Source organism: Amborella trichopoda, chromosome 10 (assembly GCF_054954075.1).
Source record: "Amborella trichopoda isolate Santa Cruz 75 chromosome 10, AtrichopodaSantaCruz75HAP2 v2.0, whole genome shotgun sequence".
NCBI classification, from domain to species: Eukaryota; Viridiplantae; Streptophyta; class Magnoliopsida; order Amborellales; family Amborellaceae; genus Amborella; species Amborella trichopoda.
In genome coordinates, this window is record NC_142345.1 from 44,271,535 (window position 1) to 44,286,207 (window position 14,673).

Sequence of the window (14,673 nt, forward strand, 5' to 3'; positions counted from 1 at the left end):
CGTGAGAGTGAAAGTCTAAACTTTAATTGGGGCATATGTGCTACCATCACGAACTCGAATCCAACCCCATTATCAGCCTAACCAGGTTTGGAATTGACATTTGCACAAAGCACCGACTTATTCGCACCAAACATAGTTATAAATGCATAAAATTATACAGTAGGATTTTTATTATAATTTTTACTATCTAAGATGATGTTTTTACACCCAAAACACAGTTAATTTTATTAAAAACAGGGTAGAATTTTCACCAAACACCTAGCAAAAAATACAAGAATAAAGAGCAAGAACCCCATGGTTTCCCTATTTGTCATTTTAAAGGGTCAAGTTGAGAAAATGGATTCTTCGAACTTTATAGTGAGTGCCAGTTAATGGCCTCGAGCCCGCTCTTTTTGACTTGAGGAATCCTTTTTCTCTCTCTTCCCAAAAGAAGAGAGAGGATATAAATATATGCGATACAGAGAAAATTGCAGAGAGAGAGAGAGAGAGATTAATTAATAAATTAGAGAGGGAGAGAGAGACAGATTAATTAATAAATTGGAGAGGCTGCGCCCAGGCCCAGCGACTGGAAGAGAGAGTCTTCAGTTTTGCTTGCTTTTCAAAGGGTAGGGAGTCTGTCTTCCCCACTGAATTACCAAAAAAAAAAAGAGAGTTTTTGTAGAGAGAGAGGGAGAGAGATGGCTGAAGAGAAGGTTATTGTTTCTGGTGAGAAGAATGGAAGCCATTCTTCTTGCAGGTTTGGGGACATGGAAGCTGATGGGAACAAAAAAACCCCTGAATGTATTTCCTCGGTCCTCCCTGGTTGGTTCTCTGAGTTCAGCTCCATGTGGCCTGGTTAGTTCATTGTCACTCTCTCCCCTCTCTCTCTCTCTCTTTATGTTTGGGTTTGGATATTTCCTTTTATTCTCTCTATTTCAACTGTTATTCCATGATTTGGGTTTTTCTTCATTTGTGGAAAGTCATGATTTTTTTTTGCTATTGTATCGTTCACTGTGGTATCTATTTGGATTTTGCTTGATGGGTTTCTGTAGTTTCTACATGTTGTTGATTTTGCTGTGGTCCCCAACTGGGCTTTGTAGATGGAAACCACGAGGTCTGTGCTTTCATGGCGACTCAGATTTGGGTTTTCTTTAAATTGGTCCAGTATATGTTCATTGTGAATTTTTTCAGCAAATATGTTGTATCTGATGGTGTTAGTGTGTTTTTTTTGGCTTCTTTGTTCTGCAGATTGTGTTTCTTGTGCTTCAATTTGATTTGTTTCTTTGCTCCGTCCAAGCTTCTGGACCTCCATTTTTTTGCTATCGTTTCGAATTCTGTAGATATCTAAATAGGTTGCATAAGATTGTGTTTAGCTTGAATCAATTTTGGCTTTTTAGAAACTTTCATACAAGAACGGTGTTTGAAAGGAAAGAAAAAAGTTATTTCCTTTCAAACACTATCCTTGTATGAAAGTTTCTAAATTAATATACTTGTGTGGTTTTATGGGTGTGAGTTTCATGGGATTCATGTTTATGTGGTTAACTTTCAATTTTTAAAAATAAAATTGATTCATGTTTCTATGGGTTTCGGGATGCCCTCAATGTAGATATAGGTTGTATTTATTTGGGTTTGCTTCCTAAATGATCCTTTATTTTAGTTTTAAGGGTAATAACTTGTGGGTTGATTAAAGCATTGTGATTTTCACCTTCTATTGGTTTTCCTTTTTGCTATGATAAACAATGGCGACTCCTCATGGTGGCCAGGTTTGTATATAGTGTTTGGGGTTTTATGCTTTTATACTGTTATACTTGTCTTTGATGGTACTATTCATCCTGTTTCAAATTTTCATTTTCATCCCTTAAACATCTCTCTCTCTCTCTCTCTCTCTCTCTCTCTCTCTCTCTCTCTCTCTATTTTGGACATATTAACTGGTAGGAATGGAACCCTTGATGTCTACCTCGCTTATGTCCTTAATGGTCCTTATGTTGGTTTTTCATACTTCCAGTTTTTTTTGTAGATTATCTTTTTCTTGAAATGCTTTTCCTCTAAATTGTTGTTTTCTTCTCATGATTAATCGTTGCTCTACTTATAATAATGAACAAAAAACTGTCCATCTTTTTGCTTGTTTTCCCATAGGTCATGTTTAGACAGTTAGGATGTGTACACTTGGATTTTGACTAATATCCAATTTTACTATTTGTAGGAGAGGCACACTCATTGAAGGTAGAGAAGATCTTATTTCAGGACAAGTCCCAATACCAAGATGTCATGGTGTTTCAGGTATGCGATGCCTCAATAATAACTCATGGTGAAACCATCTTTATTGTTCATGCATGACACTGTTTTTCCTTTTCACTAACAATGATAATATCGGTATTTCCGTATTTAACAAATTTTTGGTATTATTTTTTGTCCCTTTCAGTCATCGACATATGGAAAGGTGCTTGTGTTAGATGGGGTGATTCAGTGTACTGAAAGGGATGAGTGTGCCTATCAAGAAATGATCACTCATCTTCCACTTTGCTCAATCCCTAACCCGAAGAAGGTCTTCTTTCTCTATTAACAATGCATATATTTTTCTACAACTGAATGGTTCATATGCCGCTTCCACCGAACTCCGAAATCTGTGAGGAAGTCTTAGTCATTTGTAATGTTTATTTTCTAAGTGGGAATAATTCGTCCACTTCTTTAGATGTTACCCATCGAAAAGAACATGATATGCAACATAAAAGCAAACATTAACTGACCTATGATCTGAATTCATGTACTTTTCTGGAACTCTGTAAATTTCATGCTAGGCATCATTTCCAAGTGGTAATTATATTGTGATTTGTTATCTTTCTAAGCAATGTGCACAATTAATAGAATTAGACATGTTCTAGCCTTTTCCCTGAGCATATGGACTCACCAAGTGCGGAGAGTCAACTCAGTGAATCTAAGAAAAGAAAAAAAAGGGAAAAACCTTAAAACTTTAGTAAGTTCTTAGACTTATATTTTATTGAAAAATTTAGAGGATGGTTAAGCCAATTTGATAAATTGATGTAGGAGAAATTTGAAAAACAACAGAAGAACACAATTCAAGCCAAACACAAGCAATAACTTGGAGAAACCTAGGATTTCCTCCTCACCCCAAGCTAGGGTCCCAAAAACCGAAGCTTTTCGTTCTCTTTCAATTTTTTAAAATCATGTGGCATGACCATTTCAAGGCCTCACACACCTCTTATATATAATAATTCAATGTTCATGGACATTAAATGTCCATAGAATAATTAAATGAAAAGAAAAAAAAAAAACAAACTTAAGCACAAAAATTATTAGGACAAACTTATCCCACTGAGCAGTAACCTGTGAATAGTATCTATGACCAGTACATGTGAGTAGTAACTAGTGAATGGTAAATAAAGAATATAAAATAACCCTATAATCCCTAAAGAAACTTAAAAACACTAAAAATAAACCCTAAAACTAAAATTAAGATATATATCCTTTGAAATTGAACAAAAATTGAAAATAAGAATAAATTTTTCCTGCATCAGGGGTTCCATGTTCTTGCCAGAACATGTAAACCATGGATTTGCGTTTCGCCAAATTGCATTGAGAAAATAAGGTGGGTCACTGGTTCTTGAGAGGAACTTGTGGCTGTTTATTGGCTTTGCTATGAGATTGTTGTATTTGGAGAGCTTGGACATCAGTGAACATGTTAGATTCTCTATTTTTCCCTTATATTCATAACCTTTACAATTTATTGTCGATTGTCTTGCTCAAAATATATTTATAGTACATTGTGAACGTTATAAAAATATATGTTATATACATAGTTCATTACTTCTTTTCATGAGCATGTTAAATTGGTGTCATGTATTTTTGGAACAGAAGTTTCAATGCTGAAAGTGACATCTTTTTCCTACATTACAAAGGGTATGGATATTTGCTAGCCATGCATAGGATTATGCAAATCTTGCAAAAATAAAGTAAATGTAAAGGATGTCCAAAATATTTGGCATGTATAAGATGATAGGACTGCTTACCATTTTAGTTAGTGGACAGCTAATGAATCGAACCCCACAGTCAATCTTTGCAAGTGGTGGGATCCCAACTGCTTTTTTATTTTGCATACATAATACAGCCCTAATCATCCTTCTCAAGTTTGTCCACGCCATTTAGGATAGCCCAACACAGTTCATATTTTGCAATGTGCATATTTTGTTTTGTAAATTTCCTATCAATTATTTTATGTTCTGTTATTTTTCTTCTTGTTTTCTTATGACATTTCTATTCAGGTGCTGGTCATCGGAGGAGGTGATGGTGGTGTTCTACGAGAAGTGGCTCGACACTCTTCCATTGAGCAGATTGACATATGTGAAATTGATGCCATGGTTGTTGACGTAAGTGTAATAACTTGACATCGGCATATTTGCTTCCTATGATAAATAAAAAAAAAAACTTGTTTGCTTCCTACATGGGAGGGATCTTACAGTTTGTATTTATCCAGGTTTCTAAGCAATTTTTCCCTGATATGGCGGTAGGCTATGAGGATCCCCGTGTTAAGCTCCACATTGGTGATGGTAATACTTGATATTCGTGCCCATGAAACAACTTTTTCTTGCGATAGTCATTGTTAATGGTCAAAAGATATAGGTATTATTTCATCTGTTCTTTATAATGAGCATCTGCCAGTTCTTATCTCATAGCCAATCAAGATCTAGGTGCTACTTCCTTCTTATACCATCCAAATTCTTAACTAGTAGACCAATTGCAGAAGGTTATGAAGAGAAATATAGAACATGCTTATGACATTCTGAGGCAATTTTAATGGAGGATAAAAGACATGGTGCCCATGGAACAAGAAGCTTATAAGTAGGAAATAAAGCATTAGAAAAGTGCAGATGAAGAAGATTGTGCACATATGTCAAAAGTTGGCTAATGGTTTTTGAGTTTATTACTTCTCTATTGCTACAGGAGTTGCCTTTTTAAAAGCTGTTCCTGAAGGCACTTATGATGCAGTTATAGTGGATTCTTCTGATCCTATAGGTATACTTCTCTTGGTAGTTCTTTCTATTTTACTTATCACATATGTTGCTTTGGTTTCTCATTGCATTTGTACTTTATGATCAGGCCCAGCCCAGGAGCTTTTTGAGAAGCCATTTTTTGAGGCAGTTGCCAAAGCCCTACGCCCTGGTGGAGTGGTCTGCACCCAGGCTGAAAGTATATGGCTGCATATGCATATTATTGAAGATATTGTTGATGTGTGCCGCCAAGTATTCAAAGGCTCTGTAAATTATGCATGGACATCTGTACCCACTTACCCAAGGCATGTTTTTTTAGATTTCCTGATATTATGTTCAAGTTTTATTTTCTGCCCTTCAGATTTCCCAATAGTATATTCAAGTTTTATTTTCTGCCCTCTCTCTCTCTCTCTCTCTCTCTCCTCTCTCTCTCTCTCTCTCTCACACACACACACACACACACACACACAATATGTTACTGATATTTCCATTGATATCTTCAGTGGGGTGATTGGCTTCATGCTCTGCTCCACTGAGGGCCCTGCAGTTGATTTCAGGCATCCAGTGAATATCCTTGATGATTGTGATGGCAAAGCAAAACAATCTTTGAAATTTTATAACTCTGATGTAAGTAAATTTAGTGGCAAATGCATCAGAATATTGTCATTCTTTTTGTTTCTTATTCCCAAACGAATTGAAGATAAAGATAAGTTTAATGTCTCAGAATAGGAACTCTTCATGTAATTGGGATTTTCTTTATGGGACATTTAGTAATCTTCTAAAACTCTCTTTTGAAGGAAAAGTGAAAAACAAGTCATTATCCAGTTGAGACATACATGTTTCAAACTGACAAGCAGACTCTGAATATGCATTGCATGATATTCTTTTTTGGTTAATCAAGAATACACTGATTAATTCCTTAGGCGGTTACTATACAGAGCCAGTTTCTTGAAGAAAAAGGACTCTCTCTCTGTCTCTCATGATCTTGTTTTTTACCTTACAGATTCATTCCGCGGCATTCTGCTTGCCAACTTTTGCAAAAAGAGCAATCTCAGCAAAAATCAAGCACATCAATTAGGCTGTGGAGCCAGGAGATATCAGAGTTGAGGGAAAGATTCTTTGTTATGATCCTTATGCTTTGTTACCCACCCCCCTAAGTAGGAAAAGTACAGTAGTTGATAAATACTGGTTTTACCATTTCCAGTTTGCAGTCACAAACTCAGATAAGATGTAACTCTAGCATCTCCTTGAGTGGGAGACTGCACGTCATAATAATTATAGTAATTGTTTTTATCTTTGCTAAAAGATGACTTTATCATGCATGCTAGAATATCTTTTGCACTTTTTTTTTTTTTTTCCTGTCATTTTTCTCGTGGTGGTTATGGGTTGCTGATGTGGTCTTTAAGAAAGAGAGTGCGTTGCTCGTGCATGACCTCTGAAAGATTGCTCCTAGAGACTATACACACTTTAAAAATATCTGTATTTTGGCCTGCACAGGTATTTTTCCTTGGTTGTGCTACGTATTATTTGCTTTGATTGATCAGCCAAACATGACTTTCAGTTCTCTCTTTCTCTCTCTTGTTACTTGATTAACCATTGATGGTCTCTCTCTCTCTCTCTCTGGTTTTCTCTGGTTCCTTTAGCCACTGATGTCCTCTTTATTCTCATATTTTTACCTTTCTGTTCATGGCATCCCCGTCCCATTCAAAAGCAGAATATAGGGGGAGATGAGGGGTTCAGAGGGAGAAGGTGATGAGTGGCTTTGAGTTTAATAAGAGAAGGGATGGAATGGGATGGGTTCTAGAGAGGGGAAGACGTGGGTTGGAGGTCTAGAGAGAGAGAGAAATGGGATGGTTGGAATGCAGAGAGAGAGAAGGAAATATTATAGTAATGCAGGGAGACCAAGGGAAAAAAATAAATAAATTAGAAAAATTAAAAATAAAAATAACGGTAAAAGAATAAATCATTTCTCAAGATCTACAAAGGAGGTCACTCCAAAAGATCTTTTCACTACCCGAAGTCAATTATTGTTCTCTTCTCTATTTTTGTTCAATGGTTACATATTTATAGAACAAAAATCCTAAAATTTAACTGCGATCTGTAAGAAACTTTAATCAATATTAAATTTTAGCTCTTCATCTTCTAAGAATTAAACTTCAGCTTTAAATTTTCTACAACTAAAAAAAAACACAAATACCCCTAAAAAGAAAATCAGAAACTTAAAATAATTCCAAATTTAAAATCTAAAAAATAATAAAATTACAAATCTAGTACATTTTCTCTCAGTGTTGGGAGAAACCCGATCTCGAGCTTATAGAATTTGAAAAATTGCCTTTCTTATTTGATCTATACATCCTCTGTGATTGGATCGATATATGTTTATAAAACCATCAATGGTATGTGGATATCAACGCATAGATCTCAAAGCTTTGATAACAATTGATGTATGGAGGAGGGGTAAAAAAAATTAAGAAACCAGAAAAATCAAAAGACAAAAATGAATGATGAGAAAATGTATACTCTTTTAAGGTCTACAAAAGTGTCTACTTCAAAAGATCTTTTCACTAGACTCAAAATTGTTTCTTATTTTCTTTCCTATTTTTGTCCAAGAGTTATATATTTATAGAACAAAAAACCCTAAAACATAACTTGCTTCCCAAAGAAACCCAGATCAATACTAAATCTTAGTCCTTCATCTTTAAGAATTAAGCTTTCAATTCTATCCCCCAATTTTCAATAACTACAAAAAGCCACAAATACCTCTAAAGAAAACTAGAAACCCAAAATAACTCCAAATCTAAAAATCAGAAAATAGTAAAATTAAAAAAAAAAGAATCTATCAAATCATGAAGGCTTGAAAATTATATTGTTGTGAAGTCGTATTGTCTAATGCATACAAAGAATGATGAGAGACTTGAAAATTATACTGCTTTGAAGGCATATTGTATGATGCATATAAAGAATGGGGACTGATGTCAGATAACAGTAAATGCTGAATCATCTGAATTGAACTTTTTTTACAAACTCAGCAAAAGATGAAAAAAGCACTACTGTCACACAATCACATGAAAATCTCTGTTACATGCGTATTCAAATACATACTACTGTGAACAGTAAAGCAAAGCCTACCTACTTGCATGTCAAAATTGGTGATGCATTCCCAAATACCTGTTACCCCACATATAAAACTACCAATATTGGGCCTTTGCAACCCCAGATAGATAACCGTTCTTCTTTCGTTCTCTGTTTTTCTAAGAGTATACTCTATGAGAAGAAAGAATCTCTCTCTCTTTCACACACATATAAGAAATCAGAAGTCTCATATTTGATTAAATCTCAATAGTGCAAAGACTCAGAGTCTCATATTTGATTAAATCTCAATAGTGCAAAGACTCGGAGTGGTGGTTGTTCTGTTGTTTCCTTTTTGTTCACTGAGATGCACGGGCCACGGAGTTGAAAGATCTGCCTCTTCTCCAACTGCTGGCTGAGGAGGATCTCTCCAGCAAATTTGATCAGCACACCAGAAGCCGTAAGAACAAAAACATATTACCACTGCAATAAGTTTTATAGATCCACTCACTCCTGATCTAACAGATTTCCAGTATATACAAGAACAATTATGTTGAGGAAAAACAAAAAAAAGAACAAAATTGAACAGAGTTTGATGGACTATATTATACTATGAGAGAGAGAGAGAGAGACCTACCCTCATAATCACTTGTAAATGTAAGGGCAGGGTGTTGGTGTATCCTTGGATGCCCTAATCAGACCACCTTCAAATCTGTTATAACTTTTGGAACTCAAAATTCATGGATCTGAGGCAGAAATGAATTTGCAGTGATTTAAGATGTATTTCGCGGAATGAGTTGACAGACTCGCCAAATCTTTTTCCAATGTACCTTAAGTTCTTTTCAACAAGTTCTTTAGAAGTCGAGAGGCAAATGAAGATGCCGATGGTCTTGGCAAAGGAGGTGTCCATACTCCTTCTATATTGGTTGTTTCATTTATGTAATCTTTTGTTTTTGATTGAACATCTTGTACTTTACATTTGAATCAATGACAAGTCATACCTTACCCTTCAAAAAAACGGAAAAAAAAAACAAGTTCATTAGTAAGTCAACCACAAAATGGCACCATGAATGATGGGAACTTGGTCCGTCCACCAACTTCTTGTCAATATCCACATGTATGTCTCAATGGCCATTTACCGTGCAATTTCAGAACATAAACTTTTAGATAAAGAACTTGTACCAACAAACAATTTATATATCCTCATCGTCTGTATCCCCAGATGAAAAAATATGCCAGTGGTGTTTGTTTAACCCCAGTTTTTGCACACACATTTGTCAAACTCTCGCCAATGTTCATAGAAAGAAATTTGAAAGCGAAATTTGTGAGGAGAGAGATATTTTATGCAGTGATACATGGCAAATAATCTCAAAATGATTTTCTCAATTAACCACCCTCAAAGTTTGGGATCAAATATATCTCTGTCATTTTGAGGGTAACAAGGACATATTAGATTTGAGGAATATGCAAGAAGAGTGAGCATATCGGATTTATCGATCCCAAATAGTTGGGAAAAGGTTCGGATGATGATAATGAGACTTATGAGGTTTGGCTACATTGCACCACAATGTTGATAGAGGACTTCATTTCTCAAAAAAAAATGTGGATACAGGACTTAGATTTTCAAATATTGGAGAGCTTGGAATACCAATTGCCGAATAGTGTGTAGGGGAACCCTGCCTTCTCTGATCCATTCGACATGGGCAATCCCATTTCCGTTTAGACGCACCCAGCAGAGCGGCAGAAGATTCCAGCCAAGCTTATAACTCATTAAAAAAGCGAAGTTTAGGCAGAAAATCGAGATGCGGTCGTTAGACCCTCAGACTTGGGGTCCATTGGATAAAGTGCAGAAAATAGCAACATCATGTCCAAGTTTGAATCCTACCGCTGAACTTCTGAGAGAGAGAGAGTGAAAAAGAGAGCTCTTTCCTTTTTCTCAAGGGTCAGAGAGAGAGACAAAAAGAGTCGAGAAGGAAACAAAAAAGATGGAGATTGTCTTCCTAACTTTTCTTGGGTTGTGAAAGCCAATGTCTATGTCATGTGAGTGAGAGAGAGTCTCCACTTTTTCATTCTTGACAAACAGAAGCATCTCACATCAAGCACAAAAATAAATGGTCACAGTAGAAAATACAACACAAAGGCACTTTATGGTAAGGAAAATTTTTATATAAGGTCGAGACTCTAAACAATCAAAGGGCATCTCAAAAAATTCACTAGAAGAAGTCGTTGCGATGCCAAAAACCCTTAAATCCCATCATATCGACCTTGAGTTATATGAATGTTAAAAAAAATAGACGAAGTCTTAAAAATAATGCATCTTGTAACGCATTGTCAATTTTCAAGATTTTTCAAGTGTTCATAGATCTACTTGATCTACATTATTTTTGAAGCTTTAAATTTTATAACTAGAGATGAAAATAAATTTTCAAGCCATCATAAACATTTTTTGTACTCAACTGCTATCTTTGAACATTATTTAAAGACGTACCTTACTTTGAATTATTTAGAGCCTCAGCCTTGTATAAACCGATGAGTATTATTACTCTTGTTCCAAAAGGAATGGAATAGGGAGATTAGATTTTCTCAGCTACAACAATTTTCTCTAATTATAGTGAGTGCCCTTTTAGGTACAGACGGCAAACAAAATGCGGCCGCATGAGGAAAGGTGCACCTCAAAGAACTCACAGGAGAAGTTTGTTCGAATACTAGAAAACTATCTGGGTGCTCAACTCGGCCTCAATATCGATGCATATGAAAAATAGTGATTTCAAGTATTAAAAATAGTGCATATTGTGAAATGTTATTTAGACCATCAATGTTTAAAATTTCTATGCATCTATAGATTTACTCAATAGATAAATTTTTAGATATTTGGATTGCATTATTAGGGTTAGAAACTTGGAAATAGAGCTTCATGCTAAGTTTCCAACACCAAAACTACATCTTCTGGTAGGGTTTCGAGGTAAACATCATTTTGATTATTTAAGATTGACGTTTAATATACCATTTTGTTTAATCCTAATGTTTGTAAACACATCCTCTAGACCCTTAAGAAATGCCCTCAGGAGAGAGGTGATTACATTTATAAAGAGAGAGAATGTTTGTGTGTGGAGAGAGAGAGATGAAAGGACATAAATGCCTAGTGAGCTCAGTACTCGATAATATATACATGTACTGTACACAAAAAGAGAATGGGTGATCAGATCCACTGTAAAATAATTTTAGTTTATATTGTCAAATTTTAACACATTGTGTTTTCAATTATATAGAATTCTGAGTTATATTTATTATTTCTTTATTGGCAAAATATGGAGCCTGTTGCAAATTTTAGAGTATCAAAATACTAAGAAGAACAACGTTTATGAGGAAAGGAAATGGAAATAAAACTCATCATTACCGTATGGGGAAATTTGTATAGTCTATAATGGCTTAGGCAAAGAATATGACATCCACTTCAGCCACACCATCTTATCAACTTAATCACATAATGGACGTTTCAAAAGAGAAAAAATTTAAGACTTTCCCTCAACTTGCTAAACAATGAATAGTATTTTTTAGTTTCAATCCTTCAAACAAAAAAAATTAGGGGCAAAATAGTTGTATATAAAAATAAGGGATTGTATACAATGAGACCATTTACCTTTGGTACATGGAGGTCATAATTACTTATAACCATTCGATGTGAAATCTGATAGCTTGGGTGAGTCATAAAGTTCGAAAAAATTTCTTTTGAACTTGAGCTTGGTCAATAAAATAAATGCAGCCACCCAATTTCACATCTAATGGTCAAGATTGTTTGTGATCACCTTGTACCAAAGACAAATGGTCTCGTTACATACTTTTCCATAAAATAATTGTTGTTTTAACTTTTTTAAAGGAATTTAAGAAAGTAGCAATAAATGATTTACAAATTTTTTTACACAACTCATAATATTCATGAACATATGTTTTCCTCGAGTTCATTAAGAAATGATTAATATGATAATTGTTGAGAAGGTTTGAGTTAATTTAGCTAGACATCATTAGTGCAAGTTATGCTGAAGTTCTTCTTGGGGCCTTATGCTGCAACACATTGTTCTTGGGTTTCATTCCTACATAGGAAAAATAACTCTTAAGGTAAGTTTTGAAAAAGGCCTTAAATCATAACATAAGGGAAAGTATTGATATGACCATTCAACTTTTTATAAGAAGATTGCAAGGACCCTTAGCTATCAAATGTAAAAATGTGTGGTTTGGTGTAGCGTTGGTTGCACTCAAAGTCTAAAAAAAAAAATTTTAAGCCTCATACACAAAAATAATACATCTTTAGCCACCCAATTTTATATTTGATGCGTAAGGGTGGTGTCCTTCTAATACCAAAGCTAAACGGTCTTGATAGTATATAATTTCTATTTTAAAAAAATAGGAACTTGAATGCAATTAGAGATTGTTATTATTTTTTTGACAATAATGCAATTTGAGATTGTTCAAAAAAGAAGAAGAGATAAGTAAGAAATTAGAGATTGGCAATTTTGACAAATAATTACTCCAATTTCCTCAAATTTAAGACATTTTTATGAGTATTTGCTTTCAATAAAAGCTTTACTCAAAAGGCTTTTGATTAAGGCTTAAGGGGGAAGTTACCTTCTTAATTAGAGAATTATCTTTCAGTTCCTTGTAATAATCCTTTATGAGGTGTACTAGGTAGATTTTATAGGATAGGGTTACACAATGTAATTTGTATACTGTCATTCTTATTGGCATTGACTAATGGGAGAAATGATGTGTCCTAGGTCTTCCCTGAACTGCTAAATGGCTTTAGTTCAATTGCACCAATGATCTGAAAAATAACATAGTCGACTAAAAATCGTCCGAATTGTCAAGGTATAGAACCTCAGTGACTTTAAATGGAGGAGTCACCCAAAAACCCAGCAAATCTCCTTAGTCTAGTCCCTATTGCAATTTCCCTTGGAGAAACCTTTCAGTTAGACCTTGGAGCCAGTCTCTCGCTTTGTTGATTCTCTCCCATACTCAAGCTCCAATGCCTGATGAGTCTCGAATCAAATCAAATCCTCATTTTAAATTTAAAGGCGAAAAGGTATACAACGTAAATCTCCATTTACAATGGATCGTCTCAATGTAGTTTTTTATGTGTCATAGGTATTTTTCCAAATTGATCAACCATTCACTTCATCGACTTACTCCCATTGACTTGCTGCTCCACTTTGAGCGACTTTTCACGCGGACTCCAATTGCCTCCTCAAACTTTCAAAATCAAGGACTTCAATATTTTGCATTTAATCGTCCCTTTTACCATTTATTTTTATTTTTAGTTTGTCAAGGTTGCAGCCTAGTGACTACGAATACCAACTCAATCATGATTATGGAGGTCAAGAGGATACCTTTGCACAACAAAGGATCTTCTCTGATCGATCTCCAATATTTTTTTTTTTAAATGTACTAAAAAAGTTACCAAAACATTTTAAATATGATATAATCTACAATTCACAATCATTTAAATTATAAAGGTTAATGTTAGTGTGCCTTGTGATGGGTGGATTTACTGAGAGTAATGATCCTATGAGACCCTCCCACACCCATTTGTGTAAGACCTCAAAGGATCACCATTAAATTTGGTACAGATCTTTAAAAAAGTTATCACATGGGTGTAGGACTTGACTTTTCTAGAGATCTGTGCTAAATTTAATGGTGATCATTTTGGATCCTATACACATAGGTGTATGAGGGTTTTACAAGGTCATTTCCCATCTACTAAATATGAAATTTATTTTTTTAAAAAAAACTACTTTTTATGATTTCTTATTTATCTAAATAAGAGTATTTCTCTAAATATCACTAAAATACAATAATTACCTTTGTCATTTTCATAAAAGATAAAGTTGGAATTCTTGCTAAAGGACAAAAATATTATACAAATAAAATTTCAAGACACTAACTTCTAAAATACTATTGTACTTTTGTAAAAATTTATAATTTGTTATTTCTTAATAATTAAGTTATTTATTAAAATAATTTATTTTAAACAAAATGACTTTAAACCCATCACAACTTATTCGAATATTAACCTTTATATTTTGAGGGATTGTTAACTCTAGACAAATCCTTTAAATATTTATTTCCTTGTATTATCTTGTATGTCTCACTGGGGGCTTCCTCTTCCTCTTGAGTGTCATGTAAATTAGAGGCAATAACTCCAATTTTCTTTTCGGGTACCTTGAATGAGAATATAATTTGATCAATCGATTGCTTTCCTTGACTGTGATGATTGTTTTAAATAAATATTTAGGCTCCTTAGAGTGCGCTGTGGTTTTTCTTGTGAAACTAGTCTTAAGAGTTAAGATTGATTATTCATGTTGACTTATAATATGTTTAAGCCCTTGACTAGATGTCAAATTCTCATTTGCCTACAAATGAACAAATATGCTTTGCAAATATTAGGTCCTTAGATTGAAAACTGTGACATATTTGCCCTTAATATACCCATCAAACTAAATTTTTAGGAGCCTTTGTGTCCTTGTGGAGGCATAGTATATTTTACTCCCTTGAGGAGACGATATAATTGGAAGGATTTTTTTATCTGAAAATTTGAGATCTACTTGGAAGCTTCTTGATGAATATT

General features: G+C 34.4%; 1 protein-coding gene and 1 long non-coding RNA gene across 4 annotated transcripts; one reads left to right on the plus strand and one right to left on the minus strand.

Annotated features, from left to right (window-relative positions):
* The first annotated feature begins 472 nt into the window (after nucleotides 1-472).
* Nucleotides 473-6,290, plus strand: LOC18447476 (spermidine synthase 1). 3 transcript variants are annotated; one of them, XR_016042294.1, is made up of 9 exons: nucleotides 473-834; nucleotides 2,183-2,259; nucleotides 2,402-2,524; nucleotides 4,260-4,364; nucleotides 4,472-4,617; nucleotides 4,739-5,010; nucleotides 5,095-5,290; nucleotides 5,489-5,612; nucleotides 5,989-6,290. XR_016042294.1 is itself a non-coding variant. In XM_088849272.1 (9 exons), exons 4-9 carry the CDS (start codon nucleotides 4,353-4,355, stop codon nucleotides 6,061-6,063), a joined length of 552 nt encoding a protein of 183 aa, XP_088705398.1. In that variant the 5' UTR covers nucleotides 473-834; nucleotides 2,183-2,259; nucleotides 2,402-2,605; nucleotides 4,260-4,352; the 3' UTR covers nucleotides 6,064-6,290. The 3 variants fall into 3 exon arrangements, 2 of the variants coding, with proteins under 2 accessions (XP_088705398.1, XP_006857635.1); XM_088849272.1 differs by having other exon boundaries at nucleotides 2,402-2,605; nucleotides 4,472-4,544; nucleotides 4,939-5,010; XM_006857573.4 differs by having other exon boundaries at nucleotides 4,472-4,544; nucleotides 4,939-5,010.
* Nucleotides 6,291-8,288: 1,998 nt separating this feature from the next.
* On the minus strand, nucleotides 8,289-8,791 carry LOC148780265 (uncharacterized). The gene is made up of 2 exons (XR_016042295.1): nucleotides 8,692-8,791; nucleotides 8,289-8,469 (listed from the first exon to the last, which is right to left on the minus strand). It is a non-coding gene; the product is annotated as an uncharacterized LOC148780265 (long non-coding RNA).
* Nucleotides 8,792-14,673: the final 5,882 nt, after the last annotated feature.